Source organism: Mercenaria mercenaria, chromosome 6 (genome assembly GCF_021730395.1).
Source record: "Mercenaria mercenaria strain notata chromosome 6, MADL_Memer_1, whole genome shotgun sequence".
NCBI classification, from domain to species: domain Eukaryota; kingdom Metazoa; phylum Mollusca; class Bivalvia; order Venerida; family Veneridae; genus Mercenaria; species Mercenaria mercenaria.
The window spans coordinates 61518817-61538136 of record NC_069366.1 but is presented as its reverse complement, the minus strand read 5'-3'; the positions used below and the strand labels follow the sequence as shown (position 1 = coordinate 61538136).

At 39.0% G+C, this 19320-nt stretch overlaps 1 protein-coding gene across 1 annotated transcript in view; it reads left to right on the top strand.

Moving 5' to 3' along the window:
• Positions 1 to 19320, top strand: part of LOC123548733 (protein disulfide-isomerase TMX3-like) — a 151686-nt gene that overhangs the window by 5669 nt on the left and 126697 nt on the right. Inside the window, exons 3-7 of the mRNA XM_045336239.2 lie at positions 11361 to 11400; positions 13007 to 13170; positions 15309 to 15389; positions 16952 to 17066; positions 17629 to 17706. Of these exons, the coding sequence (XP_045192174.2) occupies positions 11361 to 11400; positions 13007 to 13170; positions 15309 to 15389; positions 16952 to 17066; positions 17629 to 17706 (478 nt within the window). The remainder of the gene's footprint in view (positions 1 to 11360; positions 11401 to 13006; positions 13171 to 15308; positions 15390 to 16951; positions 17067 to 17628; positions 17707 to 19320) is intronic.

The window sequence follows — 19320 nt, the reverse complement described above, 5'->3', positions numbered from 1 at the left end:
ATTTCGGGTGTATTTTAAGGTATCTTGACCTGGTAATGATTTTTTTTTTGTGGACTTAGAAAAATAAAAGAATTACAATAATTTCTAAAAAAAAACAGCATTGTAAACATCTAGAAAATTAAAATTCCATTTGCAAATACAGGTGCTAATGTAAAGAAATTTGCTGTGACGGGCGTATATTGTGACATTCTGGCACTCTTGTTTGCAAATGTTTTTAAAACAGTACCAAATCCACCAGAACATCTTACACCTGAAGTAAAAAAATCATTAAAGAATTTGTTGAAAGTAAAGTTGAAAATAACTCATTTCAAATACAACCCATTACTGAAGAATTCATACTCAAGGAATTAAAATCACTAGATGAATCGAAGGCAACTGGGTTAGATGACAGAATATTAAAGATAAGTCATCAAATAATAGCTCGACCTCTCACAAAGGTAATTAACCTAAGTTTAACACAATGCAAATTTCCAGGAAAGTTTAAAACAGCCAAAATAACACCAATTTATAAAAAGCATTCAAAATCTGACAAATCTAACTATAGACCAATATCAATACTTCCAATATTATCTAAGCTTATTGAAAGGCATGTTTCAAATCAAGTAAAGGATTTCTTGGAAACTTATCATCTTCTGCATTCCAAACAATCAGGCTTTCGAGCAAATCACTCCTGTGAGACTGCACTTACAAATATAATTGATGACTGGATTAATGCCATTAATAAAAACTCTTTTGTTGGCACTATATTTCTGGATCTAACAAAAGCGTTTGACCTTGTAAACCACTCTTTGTTAATAGAAAAATTATACCTGTATAAGTTCAGTGAAACTTCTGTTAAATGGTTATCATCATATTTAGAGAACTGCTCTCATCAAGTATGTGTATCTGGACAGCTTTCTTCTCCCAAAGAAATTTCTGCGGGAGTTCCACAAGGCTCTGTTCTTGGGCCTATACTTTTTATACTGTATATAAATGACCTTCCTTTACACACACATAATTCATCCATTGACATGTTTGCTGATGATGCAACAATGTCTGCATTTGGTAAAACTGTGACTGAAGTACACAACACCCTGCAATCTGACATTAACAAAGTAGATGAATGGTGCAAAGAAAACTCAATGCTTCCAAACATATCTAAAACTACAACTATGTATATCACAGCTTCTTATAACAACAATAAAATTAAAAATCACATCAGTTCTAATAGCATACAAATGCAGGGTCAGCCCCTATCATATTCATCACATGAAAAGCTGTTAGGAGTACATGTTGATGAACATCTGAACTGGAAGATCCAAGTTGAACTAACTATGAAAAAATGCAGTTCCAATTTATATCTTCTTTTATGAATAAAATCTTACCTGAACCTACATTCAAGAAAACTATTTTTCAATTCTTACATTTTACGGCATCTTGATTATTGTTGTGCTATATGGGGGAACTGTACTGATGAGCTTCTAGAAACTGTCTTAAAATTTCAAAAACGTGCCGCAAGAATCATACTTGACAAAGAATATAATGCTCCATCAGCTGAATTGTTTAAAGAATTAAAATGGATGACTTTTTCTGAAAGAATAAAGTATAAAAAGGCAATCCTTGTTTATAAATCCATTAAAGGTCACTCTACTGAACACCTTGCTTCAAAATTTATTGAAAAACAAACAAGTGATCGCCAGCTTAGATCAAATGAAAACAATGAAATTAAAGTACCAAAGCCAAGAATTGAATTCTTTCGTAAATCATTACAGTACTCCGGAGCTGTAATTTGGAACAACATTCCTATACATTTACGCTCATTAGATAAGTTAGAAAAATTCAAAAGATCATATCTTCATTGGCACTTCTCTGATATATATAATTAGAATACAAAGCAATATTAATAGTCACATGTTGTCATATTTTGAGTTTTTCTTGACTTGGTATATTTTAAATGTTTAGGTTGTACATTTTTACATAAAATTGATTCTTCTTCTTCTTGTCATTCGCATCTAAACTGTCAGACCAGTAGCCTCGTAACTTGTGGTTTGCCGAAGATCCTCAATGCCTCCATACAGTTTCTGGTGGATTGAGGTATCTATCGGCCAAGTCGCAGCTTGCTCCAGGTCATGCCTTTTACATCTCTGAAGTATATGCTCCGCAGTCTGATCTTCTTCACCACATGGACAAGTTGGCGATGATGTCAGTCTGTATTTCTTGTACATGTGAGCATTGAGCTTGTTGTGCCCTGAGCGGAGCCTGACCATCACCACTTGTTCAGACCGGTCAAGGAGATGAAAAGCATCTTACTCCATCCTTGGTCTCGTTAGTGCCTTGATGATGGTGACTTTCTCCTTGTAACTCACAGGTTCTGTTAGTTGTTCTGACTGAGCTCCTAGCTTAGCCAGTTTGTCTGCCTCTTCATTGCCTGCAAGTCCACAATGGGATGGAATCCACTGAAGTGCTACATTGCAGGTTATACTCAGGCTCTGCATTCTCCTGGCTAGCTGCGGAGCTTTATTGTTGATCAGAGCTTCCATGACAGACAGTGCATCTGTGAGAAAGACGACTGAGGAGCTTTCTTCTGCCGAGTCTTCAACCATTGAGACGGCCTTCATGAGTGCTTCAGTCTCTGCCTTGTAATTGCTGCAGTGTTTTCCTGTGGCTGCATGTAGTGTTTCTCTCTTGCCAGATGGGTATTGAATGAAAACTCCTGCTCCTCCAGGGTTCTAGCCAGGTTTTTCTGAAGGCATGATGCAGAAGGATATTTTTTAACAGCAAAGGGGTGGGTGGGGGAGTATGGGGGTCACCCCAGAAAGTTTTGTGTTACTACAACTCATTTTGGTGCATTCTGGTGCATTTCAGAGTGAAAAACATAGTGGTATTTTCAGTGATTAATAAACATTATTTACATGTCCAACAAGAAAAGATATTAGGTCATAAAAATCCTATGGAGTTTATTTGCTGAAAGACAATTAAAAGTTCATCAATTTTAAGTTGCTAAAAATGTTCATTTACTATTTATTGTACATAAAACAATACAATTTTAGCACTGCACACAGATCTATTTGTATTTTAAAGTTTATGTCTTCTATTCCTGCGGAGTTTATTTGCTAAAAACTTATCAATTTTAAGGTTTTGAAAATGTCAACTGTTTGTTGTACATACATGTAAAACAACACAGTCTGAGACTGTCATCCAGGGAAACGCTGGTTTCCATTTTGGATCAATGCCCGATTATCCTTTGGCCATTTGGCGTGGTTGGGAGGGATTCTGAAATTGTGACCGGGCCCTCCATGGCCGAGTGGTTAAGGTCGCTGGCTTCAAATCACTTGCCCCTCATCGATGTGGGTTCGAGCCTCACTCGGGGCGTTGAATTCTTCATGTGAGGAAGCCATCCAGCCGGCTTACGGAAGGTCGGTGGTTCTACCAAAGTGTCCGTTCATGATGAAATAATGCACGGAGGGTATTTCAAACTTTTCTCTACAAGTTCTATTTTGAAAGTGACGACAGAAAACATTAATTCTTGCATTGTCTTTTTCGATATTCCGCCCGAGAAAACACATTTCATTCATGTGAAAAACATTACTATTACGGCGATAATTGTTCAAAAGCATTTTACCGTGTTGCACAATTGTTGACCTAATTCCTTACAGTGTCTTTCCTTGATTGCGAAAAACTTTCGGACGATAATTGTTGAATCAACTGTCATTATCTAATGACATGTATAATCTTAAAACTTGCGAAAACAGTCACTTTCATGTACACACCACAAGATACCGCCTGTCAAAGGCTTTAAAGGCAGAGCTACGATGAAATTTACGTCACACGTTCCACATATAGGAAGCTGTCATTGGTTTATCGGTTATCTTAACTGGCATCGCTTTACCTAAACTGTCGGGTAAGCATGTGGAAGCTTTTCGAATACACTATCGGATTAATCGGGGTGTTTATTGGGATGATTTTATGACATGTCGCTTCGTCAGTTAAGTGATGATGGGGGGAATAAGGGATGTCGAATATACAACTCAAAGTCTGAAGGCATGTCGCAAGCGACAGGCGATAATAGCCTGGCGAGAACCCTGTCCTCCATCTTTGACGGCGCATGTGGCTGATCCGTCGGTATAGACATGAGTCCATAATTCCGGAGGATAGTCTTCATTGATCATAGCAAGTGTGAGGCTCTTCCGAATGCCTTCATCCTCTTGCTTCCCGCGGTCAAGACGAGCAACAGCAAGTCTCACAGTCACTGAGGACAGATCATTCGCTAGTGGGTTTATGATGTCTTCACTACCTAGGGGAGTCGTTGGTATGCTCAGCTCAGTTTTGAACTCTCGGTTGAGTTTCTTTGCCTCATGTACGAAGCTGCTACGTTTGAGCCGATTCTTTGTGTAGCCATCTAGCTTGGCTTTTATGGGATGGTCTTGAAAAGACCTGAACTTCTCTGCTTGAAGCAGAACCTTTGCATGTCTTCTGTCTTGTAACGGCTGTGTGCCTGTTAGCTTCTCCATGAAGGAGATTGGTGTAGACTTTGTAGCACCTGTCATGATCTGCAATGCTTGGTCCTGAACCTTGTCTAAAGCCTGTTGGTTAGTTTTGGCAGTAGTGGACCAGGCAGTTGAGCTATACTCTAAATGGGGTCTCACTGTTCCCTGATATACTGTCTTGAGTATTTGCTCATTTGCTCCCCACCTTGTTCCAGCAAGTTTGCGCATCATGGCAAGCTTCCTACGGGCCTTCCCTTCTGCTTGACTAATGTGGGGCTTCCAGGTTAGCTGTTTGTCAAAGGTCACTCCAAGGTATTTTGCCTCGTCTGCTTCAATCAGCAAAGTATTTCCCATCTTGATTTTACCCACCCTCTGCTTTGACGACAGGGAGAATAGTGTGGTGGACGATTTCTCTGTATTGATTGATACACACCAATCTTCAGCCCAAGCTGAAAGCTTGTTGATGGCTTCTTGCATCCTGTATGTGGCTGTAGTGGCATGTTCTTCCTTACACCATAACACCAGATCGTCAGCGTAGAGAGCAGCCATAACTCCTTTCGGTAGTTCAGACACCAGATCATTAATGAAAAACAAGAAGAGTGTAGGGGATAAGACTCCGCCTTGTGGGACACCATGACGCAACAGGAACTTCCTACTGCTGGCATGTTCTAAACTGACTGTTGCTCTCCTGTTGTGGAGGTATGACTTAATCCACCTCAGCATGTGACCTCCTACTTCAGTCCTCATCAGCTTGACGAGGAGTCCATCAGTCCAGACTTTGTCATACGCCCTCTGCAGATCAATCCATGCTATAAGCACGACTTTCTGCTCTTGGAAAGCGTCCTCTATCTCTTGCGATAGATAAGTGGTCTGGTCCTCAGTGGAGCGGAATTGTCTGAAGCTAGCTTGTTGCGTTGCAAATAGGTTGTTAGTCTCCATGTACCACTTCAGGCGTGCATTCACAATCCTCTCCATGGTCTTTCCAACACAGCTGGTTAGGCTGATTGGACGGTAGCTTGCAGCCTTCTTTGGATCCTTCCCTTTCTTGTGGATGGGGATCATGACTGCCTCTTTCCATATCTGTGGAAGCAGTCCTTGTTTCCAGCTGTAGTTGTAAATTTCCAGGAGTTTGCAAATTGCTTCAGTGCCTAGATGGGTCAGCATTTCATTTGTGACTCCATCTGGTCCAGGAGACTTCTTTGTCTTCAACTGCCTAAGAGCTGTCTGTAGCTCATGCAGTTTAAGACCCTGCTTTATGCATTCTGGTGTCACTTGGCTTGTCTGCCTTTCCCTTTTTTAGCTCGACTATTCGAAGAATAAGTAGAGCTATCCTACTCACCATGGCTTCGGCGTTGGCGTCGGCGTCGGCGTCACACCCTGGTTAAGTTTTTCGTACCAGTCCACATTTTGACAAAGTCTTTTGAGATAAAGCTTTGAAACTTTCAACACTTGTTTACCATCACCATGTCCAGTTATAGGCAAGAGTACATAACTCTGTCAAGCATTTTGACTGAATTATGGCCCCTTTTGACTTAGAAATCTTGGTTAAGTTTTTCGTACCAGTTCATATTTTGACAAAGTCTTTTGAGATAAAGCTTTGAAACTTTCAACACTTGTTTACCATCACCATGTTCAGTTGTAGGCAAGAGTACATAACTCCATCAAGCATTTTGGTTGAATTATGGCCCCTTTTTGACTAAGAAATCTTGGTTATGTTTTTCGTACCAGTCCACATTTTGACAAAGTCTTTTGAGATAAAGCTTTGAAACTTTCAACACTTGTTTACCATCACAATGTCCAGTTGTAGGCAAGAGTACATAACTCCATCAAGCATTTTGACTGAATTATGGCCCCTTTTGACTTAGAAATCTTGGTTAAGTTTTTCGTACCAGTTTATATTTTGTGTAAAGTGTTTGACATATGGCTTTGAAACTTTTATATCTTGTTCAGTATAATAGTCTCTATCAATAGGCAAGAGTACGTAACTCTCTCATCTTTTTTGGCTGAATTATGGCCCTTTTTGAACTTGGAAATTGGTTCTGTTTTGTAAATGTGCATGTTTTGTCAAGACTATTTGACATATGGCTTTTAAACTTTAAACACTTGTTTATCATTATGATTTCCATCTGTAGGCAAGAGTACATAACTCTGACAATTATTTTGACTGAATTATGGCCCTTTTTGGACTTTGAAATTTGTTCAGTTTTTCTTACAAGTCAGCGTTTTGTCAAAACTGTTTGAACTGTGGCTTTGAAACTTTTAACACTAGTTTATCAACATTATATCCATCTGTAGGCAAGAGTACATAACTCTGTCAACTATTTTGACTGAATTATGGCCCTTTTTGGACTTAGAAATTAGTTAAATTTTTCATATAAGTCCATGTTTTGCCTAACATATAACTTAACATATTTGCTATCATGGTCACACATTGCCATTTAGTGCAAGACTAATCGAAATCCACAAATACAGGAACATTTTTTGTTTAATCCATTTTTTTGTTTAGTCTGAAAATCTATGGAAATATTTTGACCCCATTCTTCAATCAGTTCTTCGAATAGTCGAGCGCGCTGTCATCCGACAGCTCTTGTTTTCTTCGGGCTTCCCTTTGCTGTTTCCTGTTGATGGGGATGTTGGAAACATCTTTGTAGTTAGAGGCAAAAGTGTTTGCTGCTTGTTTACCCGTCAAAAGTTCACCATTCTCTTCCAAAGTTACTGAGACTCTTCCTGTTTCTTCATCGTTCAGCTGTCTCGTCAATCTCCACAGCTATTGGCCATCTCACTCTAGGTTGAGCGAGGCTGTTTTGTTTCTCCAGCTCTTCCTCTGTGCTTCCCGTTTGTGCCTGAGGAATTTGGCCTTGGCTTGCTGTAGAGAGAGGTTATTTTCTTGAGGGATTGTTTTCTGCTTCCTCCCTGGCTTCTGATAACTTTGCCTGTAGATTCTCCAACTCATCACTCCAGTATGGCTTATAGTCCTTTCTTGCTCCCCTTGGAATGGCGCTGTAAGCAGCCTTAAGTATACTGGTGTTGAAGTCTTTGACAACCCGGTTGATGTCTCTACCTTCCACTCTGATGTCTTTACAGAGCTCATCACTCAGACTTTGGTAAAAGGTCCACCTGGCCTTCTTGTAGTTCCATCTGGGGATGTTAGGTGAAGTAGAGGCTATACGGTCCATAGTAAGTTTGACTGGGCGATGGTCGCTACCTCCGAGTTGTTCATTGACTTCCCGCTTGACATGTCCATGTATGTCATCAGTACATAAAGCAAGATCAGGGGTTGATGTTGTTTGCAAGCTTCTGGAGTAAAAAGTTGGGGGATCATCTGGCTTGTTGATGAGGTTTAGCTTGTTATCATCTTGCCAGGTCTCCACTTCCTCTCCACGTTTATCCAGGTGGTCATATTCCCAGCTTTGTGAGTGATGAACCTGGTTTCATCAGTTGTAACTTTGTCAAGGGACAGAGCTTTGTCACTTGGAGAGGATATGTTCACAAGTTTCAAACTGAACTCGTTCTTTCTGAGGCTCAGAACTTGGAACTCGGAGTCATCCATATGTGTGTTGGTCTGGACAGCACTGATGTTGTTCCTGACCAGTGTCATGATGCCTCCTTTTCCTCTGCCAATTCTGTCACAGCGGAAACACTGGTATCCTCAGACTTTGAAGGATTTCTCTGGCTGTAGGTGAGTTTCCTGAATGCAACAGACATTGATGTCTTTCTCATGGAGGATATGCTCAAGTTCAGTTTTCTTGTTGGAGACACCCTCTGCATTCCAATGCATCAGCCTGAAAGGTTGATGCGAATTGGTTCTTCTCCTTGGTATGTTCCTCCTTCTTCGCTTTGCATGTTGTGGATTGAAGGAGGGACCCCCAGTAGCTGTGGGTGGACTCTGTCGAGGCTCAGAGCCAGGCACTGAATCCCCCAGGAGGGATCTCAGAGATTCAGCACCACGTTGTTGAATACTGGATGGCTGTGTAGACATAGCGATATTGCATGGTGCTGTGGTTCGTTAAGAGAGTGCCAATGGCCCAGCACCTCTGTTTTTAACTCTCTAGGTTTTTTTTGGGGTTACCTCACCCTTAGTTCCGAGTTAAAACCCTATCCTGGGAACACAGGAGCTATTTGTCCCATTGCTGGGGGTCTGTTCATAGGCATCAGGGCGTGTCCACACACAGGTGGGCCTGGCATGCCACATGGCTGGGGACAGACCTCCTCCGTGTCCCTTGCAGTTCTGCCTGAGGCCGCACAGCACACCACACTTGATGCATCAGCAGACCAATTGCCACACATAAAATTGATTCATTGTCATTGCCTTTTGCTTCTTTCCATATTATAATGTTCTCCTTTCAGGTTTGTTATATCTGTATACAGTTTATTATATGTATGTTTGATGTTCTGTACATAGTTATACATTGTATACAGTGGACCATATTGTTAATCGGTTTTGAAAAATGTATCCAGTGCCGTATATGTTATCCTCTTTAAATAAAGTCGTTACTTACTTACTTACTTACTGACAGTGAAACCTGGCCTGTGATTTAGCACAAATAGTACCACCTCAGATTCGCAGGTTCGTTTGAGTGCTGTGTGGTCTGCATGTGTAATGGATATATATTGGTCCAGCACTTCAAGGGTCAAATGTCACGATCAGAGAAAATTGTTAAGTGATATGGGATAAATAAGACTTTTCAGAATGATAATAACACTGATATCTTTCTTACTTTGGATTGTATGTATCACGCATTAAACTTTCAATACTCCAAAGACAATGCTGTCTGAATGTTACTTCACACACATTTGTTTTTCTGGCCTGTGAACAGAAACACACTTGATCTGGTGTTAAACATGACATGAGTGATTCCTCTTTTTTTTTTTTTCATTTCTCTTCGCTCGCTTCAATAAATGATGATTTGAAAAAAAAGAGATTTAAACTTTTTCGCTCGCTCGCCCCAAGTATTTTTTTTTAAAAATCCTAGGAACAAGACATCAATTTGGTGTAGCCAGAAAAAGTAAAGCCCCAGCGTTGGCATCGCCATTGGTTTAAGTTTTTGATAAAGTCGAATATCTCTATTACTATCAAAGCTATTGACATTTTTAAATTTATAAAGTTTTGATGAAGCTTTTGTATGTAAGTTATTTCTAGACAACTCTTGTTACGTGTTCTTTTCATTAAATTTTTCATTGCTTGTCATATTAGTTTGCTGGTTTTTAATATAACTGGTATTTTGAAATGAGTTCAATATTTTTGTTTTTTTGAGGAATGCAGACATTGCCTGCTAGTTTCGTTTTGTATTTTTGGTATGCAGACAAGACCTATTGGGGGGAGGAAAATCACTTTGTAATGACCAATGTAGGGAAAAAATCTCTCTAGAAAGAAATACCTTTTTTTTGTGTGTGTTTTTCATAAATATATTACACTCAAGATGAAAATGACTTCAAAGCTCATTGTATTGCGTGTTAATTTTAATGGTTTACATAATATTCTGCTGGTTAAAATATGTAAATATTACAGGTAGCTGGTGGTCTAGTGGTAAATTGCTTGACTGTCAATCCAGAGGTCCAGGGTTCGAATTTGTTCCAGGCACTGGAAATTTCTGAGATGCTCCTGAGTGTCACCCTCCAATTAACTAAGAGACCGTTTAATACTGGTTCTTTCCAGGAAAGACAGTGAAAAAGACAGCTTCATGTGTTTTGGTGCTGTGGGCACACCAGACTGTCTGTTCACAAAGAGCTAGGCTTAGTTAGCCAAACAGGCCTGTATCTGTAGGATTTCTCTCACTCAGTTCAGGGAGCTTTCTCTCACTCTGTCTCTCTGGTCAGATCACTCAGTCTGTATTACAGTAGAGGATGAATTTGGTGCCCAGAGTGGCTGCCTTTGCGTTACACCCCTGTTATTAGTGGTGGGGGTTTATAGGAATGGTCTCAGTCAGTCTGTACTTCTGTCTGTCCATAACACTTTCCTATATGCTCCATATCTCCTTAACCCCTAGAAGGATTTTCATGAAACTTGGATCAAGTGATCACCTCATCAAGACGATGTGCAGAACTCATGAGTCAGCCATGTCAGCTCAAGGTCAAGGTCACAGCTCAAGGTCAAAGAGTTTAGCCTTCCATTTTGTGTCCGCTCTGTATCCCAAAAATCCCTTGAAGGAATATTGTAAAACTTGGGTCAAATGGTCACCTCATCAAAACCATATGCAGAACTCATACGTCAACCATGTCCGCTCAAGGTCAAGGTCACAACTCAAGGTCAAAGGTTTGAGCCTTCCAATTTGTGTCCGCTCTGTATCTCCTAAACCTCTTGAAGGATTTTCATGAAACTTTGGTCAAATGATCTCCTCATTAAGATGATGTGCCGAATTCAAGAGTCAGCCATGCCGATTCAAGGTCAAGGTTTCAGCTTGGGGTCAAAGGTTTGAGCCTTCCATTTTTTGTGTCTGCTCTGTATCTCGTAAACCCCTTGAATAATTTTCATAAAACTTTGGTCAAATGATCACCTCATCAAGACGATGTGCAGAATTCATGAGTCAGCCATGTCAATTCATTTCAAGGTCACAGCTTAAGGCTGAAGATTTACCCTTTCACTATCCATAACAGTGGCGGGGGATTATCTTTGATCTCCAGCTCTAGTTATTTATTATTCATCCAAAAGAAGATCAAAATTTTCATAACATAAAAAGTACAATAAATGTCCAGACAATATTTTAACTGCTTTTGAAGAATGCAACATAAAAAGAAGAAATATTGAGAATGAGGTAGAACAAAAATTGGAAATAAATTTGTATTTACATTTAAACAGATTTAGCAGGTTTACACTCGAGTGTCACACTGCTTAATGGGTCACAGAGAACATGTGATGCCCCTTTTATTTTATTAAGTTTTTAAATATTTTTTCAGATTTCTGGAAATACACAAGCAAGGGAAATGGCTAATAGAGGTAATAATATTTAAAATATGTTAACTGTTATTTACTTATTTATGATATCATTTAATTATCAGATGTATTATTTTTGTTTTGTACATTTTTAGCTCACCTGAGCTTTTGTGATCGCCATGTGTCCGTCGTCCGTCGTCGTCAGTCCGTCGTCATCAACAATTTGACTGTTAACACTCTAGAGATCACAATTTTGGCCCAATCTTAATGAAACTTAGTCAGAATGTTACCCGCAATAAAATCTTGGACAAGTTTGCTATTGGGTCATCTGGGGTCAAAAACTAGGTCACCAGGTCAAATCAAAGGAAGAGCTTGTTAACACTCTAGAGGTCACAATTTTGGCCCAATCTTCATGAAACTTGGTCAGAATGTTACCCTTAATAAAATCTTGGATGAGTTCGATATTGGGTCATCTGGGGTCAAAAGCTAGGTCACCAGGTCAAATCAGGAAAAGCTTGTTAACACTGTAGAGGCCACATTTATGACTTTATCTTCATGAAGTTTTGTCAGAATGTTATTCTTGATGATCTCAAGGTCCAGTTTGAATCTTGGTCATGTAGGGTCAAAAGCTAGGTCACTAGGTCAAATCAAAGGAAAAGCTAGTTAACATTCTAGAGGCGACATTTTTGACCATATCTTAATGAAACTTGGTCAGAATGTTAATCTTGATGATATATAGGTTAAGTTTAAATCTGGGTCAGATTGGGTAAAAAACTAGGTCACTAGGTCAAATCAAAGGAAAAGCTTGTTAACACTCTAGAGGCCACATTTATGACTGTATCTTCATGAAACTTAGTCAGAATGTTAATCTTGATGATCTTTAGGTCAAGTTCGAATCTGGGTCTCAATGGGGTCAAAAACTAGGTCACCAGGTCAATCAAAGGAAAAGCTTGTTAACACTCTAGAGGTCACAATATTGGCCCAATCTTAATGAAACTTAGTCAGAATGTTACCCTCAATAAAATCTTTGATGAGTTCAATGTTGGGTCATCTGGGGTCAAAAACTAGGTCACCTGGTCAGATCAAAGGAAAGCTTGTTAACACTGTAGAGGCCACATTTATGACTGTATCTTCATGAAACTTGGTCAGAATTTTAATCTTGATGTTCTCAAGCTCCAGTTTGAATCTGGGTCATGTCGGGTCAAAAACTAGGTCACCAGGTCAAATCAAAGAAATAGCTAGTTAACACTCTAGAGGCCACATTTATGACCATATCTTAATGAAATTTGGTCTGAATGTTAATATTGATTATTCCTAGGTCAGGTGAGCGATACAGGGCCTTCATGGCCCTTTTGTTAATCTGTATGTCAGATATTGTAACATAAATGAAGTGAAGTTTACATGATTTCTCATTTCTGCTTTGTTTGCTTTGCCTTGTCACATGAAGTAACCGCCCAGATACACAATGTCTTGGTTTCTACCCAGATGCCCATCCATGCTGGAAATTTCTGCTCAGACGGGCACCTAGAGTCTTCCCCTGCCATCACCACCAAGACCTGAATTGTGCCATAGCAACTTGCTGGTAAAATCCAACTAAACAAAATGAACTAAAAAAAACTCCAGCTAAATATTTCTATTATGACGAATAAATTCTTTTATATATTTTCAGTTTTATGCCCCATGGTGTGGTCATTGTAAGAAGCTTGAGCCAATATTTAACAAAGTTCACAACACTCTCAGGAACACTGATGTAAAAGTTGCAAAGATAGATGCCACAAGATTTTCCTCTGTCTCCTCACAGTTTGAAGTTAGAGGATTCCCAACAATAAAATTGTGAGTACTTATTATTATGTCTCCCCCAGGAGACATATTGTTTTTGCCCTGTCCGTCCGTCCGTCCTTCCGTCCGTCCGTCCGTACGTCACACTTCATTTCCGAGCAATAACTGGAGAACCATTTGACCTAGAACCTTCAAACTTCATAGGGTTGTAGGGCTGCTGGAGTAGACGACCCCTATTGTTTTTTGGGTCACTCCATCAAAGGTCAAGGTCACAGGGGCCTGAACATTGAAAACCATTTCCGATCAATAACTAGAGAACCACTTGACCCAGAATGTTGAAACTTCATAGGATGATTGGTCATGAAGAGTAGATGACCCCTTTTGATTTTGGGGTCACTCCGTCAAAGGTCAAGGTCACAGGGGCCTGAACATTGAAAACCATTTCCGATCAATAACTAGAGAACCACTTGACCCTGAATGTTGAAACTTCATAGGATGATTGGTCATGAAGAGTAGATGACCCCTATTGATTTTGGGGTCACTCCGTCGAAGGTCAAGGTCACAGAGGCCTGAACATGGAAAACCATTTCCGATCAATAACTAGAGAACCACTTGACCCAGAATGTTGAAACTTCATAGGATTATTGTACATGCAAAGTAAATGACCCCTATCGATTTTGGGGTCACTGCATTAAAGGTCAAGGTCACAGGGGCCTGAACATTGAAAACCATTTCTGGTCAATAACTTCAGAACCACTTGACCCAGAATGTTGAAACTTAATAGGATGATTGTTCATGCAGAGTAGATGACCCCTAATGATAATGGGGTCACTCTTTGAAAGGTCAAGGTCACAGGGGCCCGAACATTGAAAACCATTTACGGTCAGTAACTTGAGAACCACTTGACCCAGAATGATGAAACTTCATAGGATGATTGGTCATGCAGAGTAGATGACCCCTAACGATTTTAGGGTCACTCTGTTAAAGGTCAAGGCCACAGGGGCCTGAACATGGAAAATCATTTCCAATCAATAACTTGAGAACCTCTCGACCCAGAATGTTGAAACTTCATAGTATGATTGTTCATGCAGAGTAAATGACCCCTATTGTTTTTGGGGCCACTCCGTTAAAGGTCAAGGTCACAGGGGCCCGAACATTGAAAACCATTTCCAGTCAGTAACTTGAGAACCACTTGACCCAGAATGATGAAACTTCATAGGATGATTGGTCATGCAGAGTAGATGACCCCTAACGATTTTAGGGTCACTCTGTTAAAGGTCAAGGCCACAGGGGCCTGAACATGGAAAATCATTTCCAATCAATAACTTGAGAACCTCTCGACCCAGAATGTTGAAACTTCATAGGATGATTGTTCATGCAGAGTAAATGACCACTATTGTTTTTGGGGCCACTACGTTAAAGGTCAAGGTCACAGGGGCCTGAACATTGATAACCAGTTCTGATCAATAACTTGAAAACCACTTGACCCAGAATGTTGAAACTTCATAGGATGATTGAACATGCAGAGTAGATGACCCCTATTGATTTTGGGTTCAGTCTGTTAAAGTTCAAGGTCACAGTGTCCTGTTCATGTAAAATCAGTTTTTGGAAATAACTTGAGAACCACTTGACCTACAATGTTGAAACTTAATACGTTGATTGGACATGCAGAGTAGATGACCCCTATTTATTTTGAGGTCACTTGATCAAAGGTCAAGGTCACAGGAGCCTGAACAGTGACTTGAGAACCACTAGGCCAAGAGTGTTGAAATTTAGCGGGATGACAGGACATGCCAAGTAGATGATCCCTATTGCAGCCAACCATCAGTGTCTCTTTGATTTTTGCTCCTGACCCCTATTGACTTTTGCCTATAGGACTTTGCATTGGGGGAGACATGCGCTTTTTTACAAAAGCATTTTCTAGTTAAAAACTATTTTTTGCTGGTTTTGAGTTTTTAAAAAAATCTACAGGTTATTGTCATCTTGATCGTTGGAATCAATTTTTGTTTAGGTCAATTTTTAGACAGAGAATCTGAAGAATGATGGAACTATTCCACATGCCCATTTATCAGTGTCTGCGTCTACATCCCTATTTGGTTGAGATTTTATATACGGTAGTATCGCAGTAATTGCTGTTGGAAGTTTTGATTCTAATGCCGAAAACACAAATTTACAATATTTTAATATTTCAGTTTTGATGGAGACAAAATTCATAATTTTCGAGGTGAGAGAACAGCAAATGATATACTCGAATTTGTAAATAAAGCAAAAGGGTAAGTCTTTATAATTATGCCCCCCTTCGAAGAAGGAGGGGTATATTGTTTTGCAGATGTTGGTCGGTCGGTCGGTTGGTCGGTCGGTCAGTCGGTATGTATGTAGACCAATCCGTTTCCGGATGATAACTCAAGAACGCTTGGGCCTAGGATCATGAAAGTTTATAGGAAGGTTGGCCATCACCTGCAGATGACCCCTATTTATTTTGAGATCTGTATGTCAAAGGTCAAGGTCACAGTGACCCTGAACAGTTAAATGGTTTCCGGATGATAACTCAAGAACGTTTGGGCCTAGGATCTTTAAAGTTGATAGGGAGGTTGGTCATGACCAGCAGATGACCCCTATTGATTTTGAGGTCATTTGGTCAAAGTTCAAGGTCAGATTGGCCAGGAACAGTTAAACGGTTTCTGGACGATAACTTGAGAACGGTTGGACCAAAGGTCATGAAAGATGATAGAGAGGTTCATCATGACCAGCAGATGACCCCTATTGATTTTAAGGTCAGTAGGTCAAAAGTCAAGGTTACAGTGACCTGGAACATTTAAACCGTTTACAGACAATAACTTGATAACGCTTGGGCCTAGGATCATGAAACATGATAGGGAGGTTGGTCATGACCTGTAGATGGCCCCTATAGATTTTGAGGTCTGTAGGCTACAGGTCAAGGTCACATTGACCCGGAACAGTTAAACCTTTTCTGGACGATACCTTGAGAACGTTTGGGCCTAGGATCACTAAACTTAATAGGGAGGTTGATCATGACCAGCAGATGACCCCTGTTGATTTTGAGGTCAATAGGTCAAAGGTCAATGTCACATTGAACCAGAACAGTAGAATTTTTGTTTACAGTGAGCAAATAATTTCTGTTCCTTGTGCAATTACTGAATGCATCAAGGGGGGTATTTCGTGTTCGACGAGCTCTTGTTTATATTTATAATCTCGTGTACAAGATTGTAATAAATGAATCCAGACATTACTGTGCCTGTAGAAAAGTGAATAAATCTGCAAAATAGTACTAAATTATTGATGTTTGAACTGACTGTATACAGACATTTGATGAAGGTAGCTGACCTGGTACCACTTGGCCCTCATTGCTGTGAGTTCCAAACTCAAATAGGATGTAGAATTCTTTCATGTCAGCTTATGGAAAGTGAGTATGTCTACCTAAATGGCCATCATAGAAATAATGTCAGAAGGGGCCATTTGTGTCCTCACTCCTTCTCCAGCAATTGATGAACATAAATTTATCAAAATTGAAGTTTTGTTTAATATGATTATGTAAGGTCATAAAAAAGATATTATGATATAATGTGATATCAGTGTTATTCATGATGAAAAAAATCTGTATTTTATGTACCATTTGGCGTCTATCCACAAAATGAAAATTCCCATTCATTAAAATGAAATTGAAATCCACAAACTTGTGTCCCTGTCCCCCACAAATTAGCAGTTGTGGCTGAATCAGCAAAATGCTGTCAAAATTAATGTATTTCATATTAGTTGGAGAATGCAAAAAAAAAAAATCTCTCTACTTTCGTTAATATTTGTTTTATATTATTAGACCATCAGTAAGACGTATATCAAGTGTTGGAAAGTTCAATGAGATCCGTAGTGAACACTCTGATGGTGTGTTCTACATGTATGTTGGAGAAGACGACCCTTCAAATGACCTTTTTGTAAGTCTTTCTTTTGTGTTTCTTCTTTGTAAAATGAAAGTTTAGAATTGTGCATACTCACTGAAAGGTAAATATTTCTCTGTATAAGTTAACCAAGCAAGTGTTGGAAATAAATGAATATGCTTGTGTCTGACAGTTAATTTTCTGACAATTTATTTTCAGGGGCAGATAATTATTATCTTCTTCTTTCATACAGCTGTATCTGAAACTCCCTGTTATGTTGTTATGTTGTCATAATTTTCAGGTAGATCAGTCCAGATGAAAATAGTATGATTATTGTATTAGTCAGTTTATTAGTCAGTTAAAAAGAACCCTGATTATTGAATAGATTTATCAGTACAAAGAATAAAAAATAGCCAAGTGGTTGATTAATCATAATGAAAATCAGATATATGAATAGTTTCCATAGTAACATAACAAAATGAATGCTAACCTTCTAGAGTTTATTTATGACTTCGTGATTAATTAGCATATCACTATTAAGGAGGTAAAATATCTTTGTAAAATATGAGAATGTTGTCTGTTTGCTTTATTCTGAAGTAGAGTTCTGTGTTTCTTTCAGAGCAAGTATTCCAGTATAGCTTCAGAACAAGTTTCACTTGCATATTTCTATTCAGGACCTAAAAAAGCCCTACCTGAGGTAACAATAACATTTTTACAAACATCTCATTTACTATGCTGGAAATCTGGATAGATGAACCAGACAGTTTAATTGATAAAGGGGATCTATTCTGTAGCTAGAAATGATGTTAGTTGAAAGTTAGAGATATTACACCCTGATGTGTTTTCTGACTAAAGAAGCCAAAGTAAACACCATTGACCCAAATTATACATTCTCATTCCTCATAGTTCCAAGATAAACCTCTCATTTATTTCTTCAGTTTATTCGGTGAGCAATGCACACTTATAATTACAGCTAAGTGATTTCAGCCAATCATTTTTATACGTCTGAAGGTTATGATGTTGATGTCCATCTGTTAGCAGTTTCGTGTCCGCTCTGTAACTCTTGAATTGTTGAAGTATTTTGAAAAAAACTTGGCACAAATGTTCACCACATCGAGACAACATGCAGAGCACATGTTTTGGATGGCTTGCTTCAAGGTCAAGATTACATTTAGGGGTCAGAAGTCATATGACTTTGTTTTGTGTCTGGTCTGTAACTCTTGAACTGCTTGATGGATTTTCAGGGGTTTTTTTTTCTAGCTAATTTTAGGAACATAGCCTAAACCCCTAAAATTGGGAATTCTGATGTGCAAATATTCCAAATTGGGAAATATTTAGTCCCATAGGATATAGTAAGGATGTGTTTAAGCACTGTCTCATACACTTATTTCACATTGTACAACCTCTTTAACATACTTCCATTACAAAATTACATGTCATATGACTTTGTTTTGTGTCCGATCTGTAACTCTTGAACTGCTTGAAGTATTTTAAAGAAATTTAACGCAAATGTTCACCACATCGAGATGACATGCAGAGCACATGATTCGGATGGCTTGCTTCAAGGTCAAGGTCACACTTTGGGGTCAAAGGCCATACATTCAGGTATCTAAGACTCCACGTTGCGGTGCTTTTGTTGTCCTATATTCTTTGGTGCCTCTTTAATGAAATCTAGGTCAAGTTTGAAACTGGGTTATCTGAAGTCAAAAACTATGTCATTGGGTGAACTTATTAACACTCTTTGTACATGATCTATATGAACCTGGCCAGGATATTTGTCTTTTTAAAGTTTGAAACTGGATCATTTTTGTGGTCTCAAATCAAATAGGTCACTTAATCAAGTCCTCGAAAATCCTTTTGAACACTAGAAGTCATATTATCTGCTTGATCTAGATTAAATGTGGTCAGATTTTTTGTCTGCATGGAATCTAGGTTACGTATAAAACTTGGTCATCTATAGAAACTAAGTCACAATGCCAATTATGTTATTTCCACTGTAAAAAAACAGCCGTAGAATTTTCTACCTTTGTATGAAATTTGTGGCAATTGTGGGACTAGGTCACCTTTGCATAAAAAGGGGGTCACTAGGTCGGACGTTCCTACAGATGGACCTTTATTGGGTATTTCTTTTGTTAAAAAGTACCCAATATGCTACCAATATGCTACAAAAAGTACCCAATAAACACTACGGAATGAATAGAATTTACCGTTACCTATTGTTCTCTATACCCAACAAATGTTCATTCGTGGGCTCGTGGGCTCGGTCAAACAGTAGAAAAAGATTAACATTTTAAATTTAATTTTGAAAAGA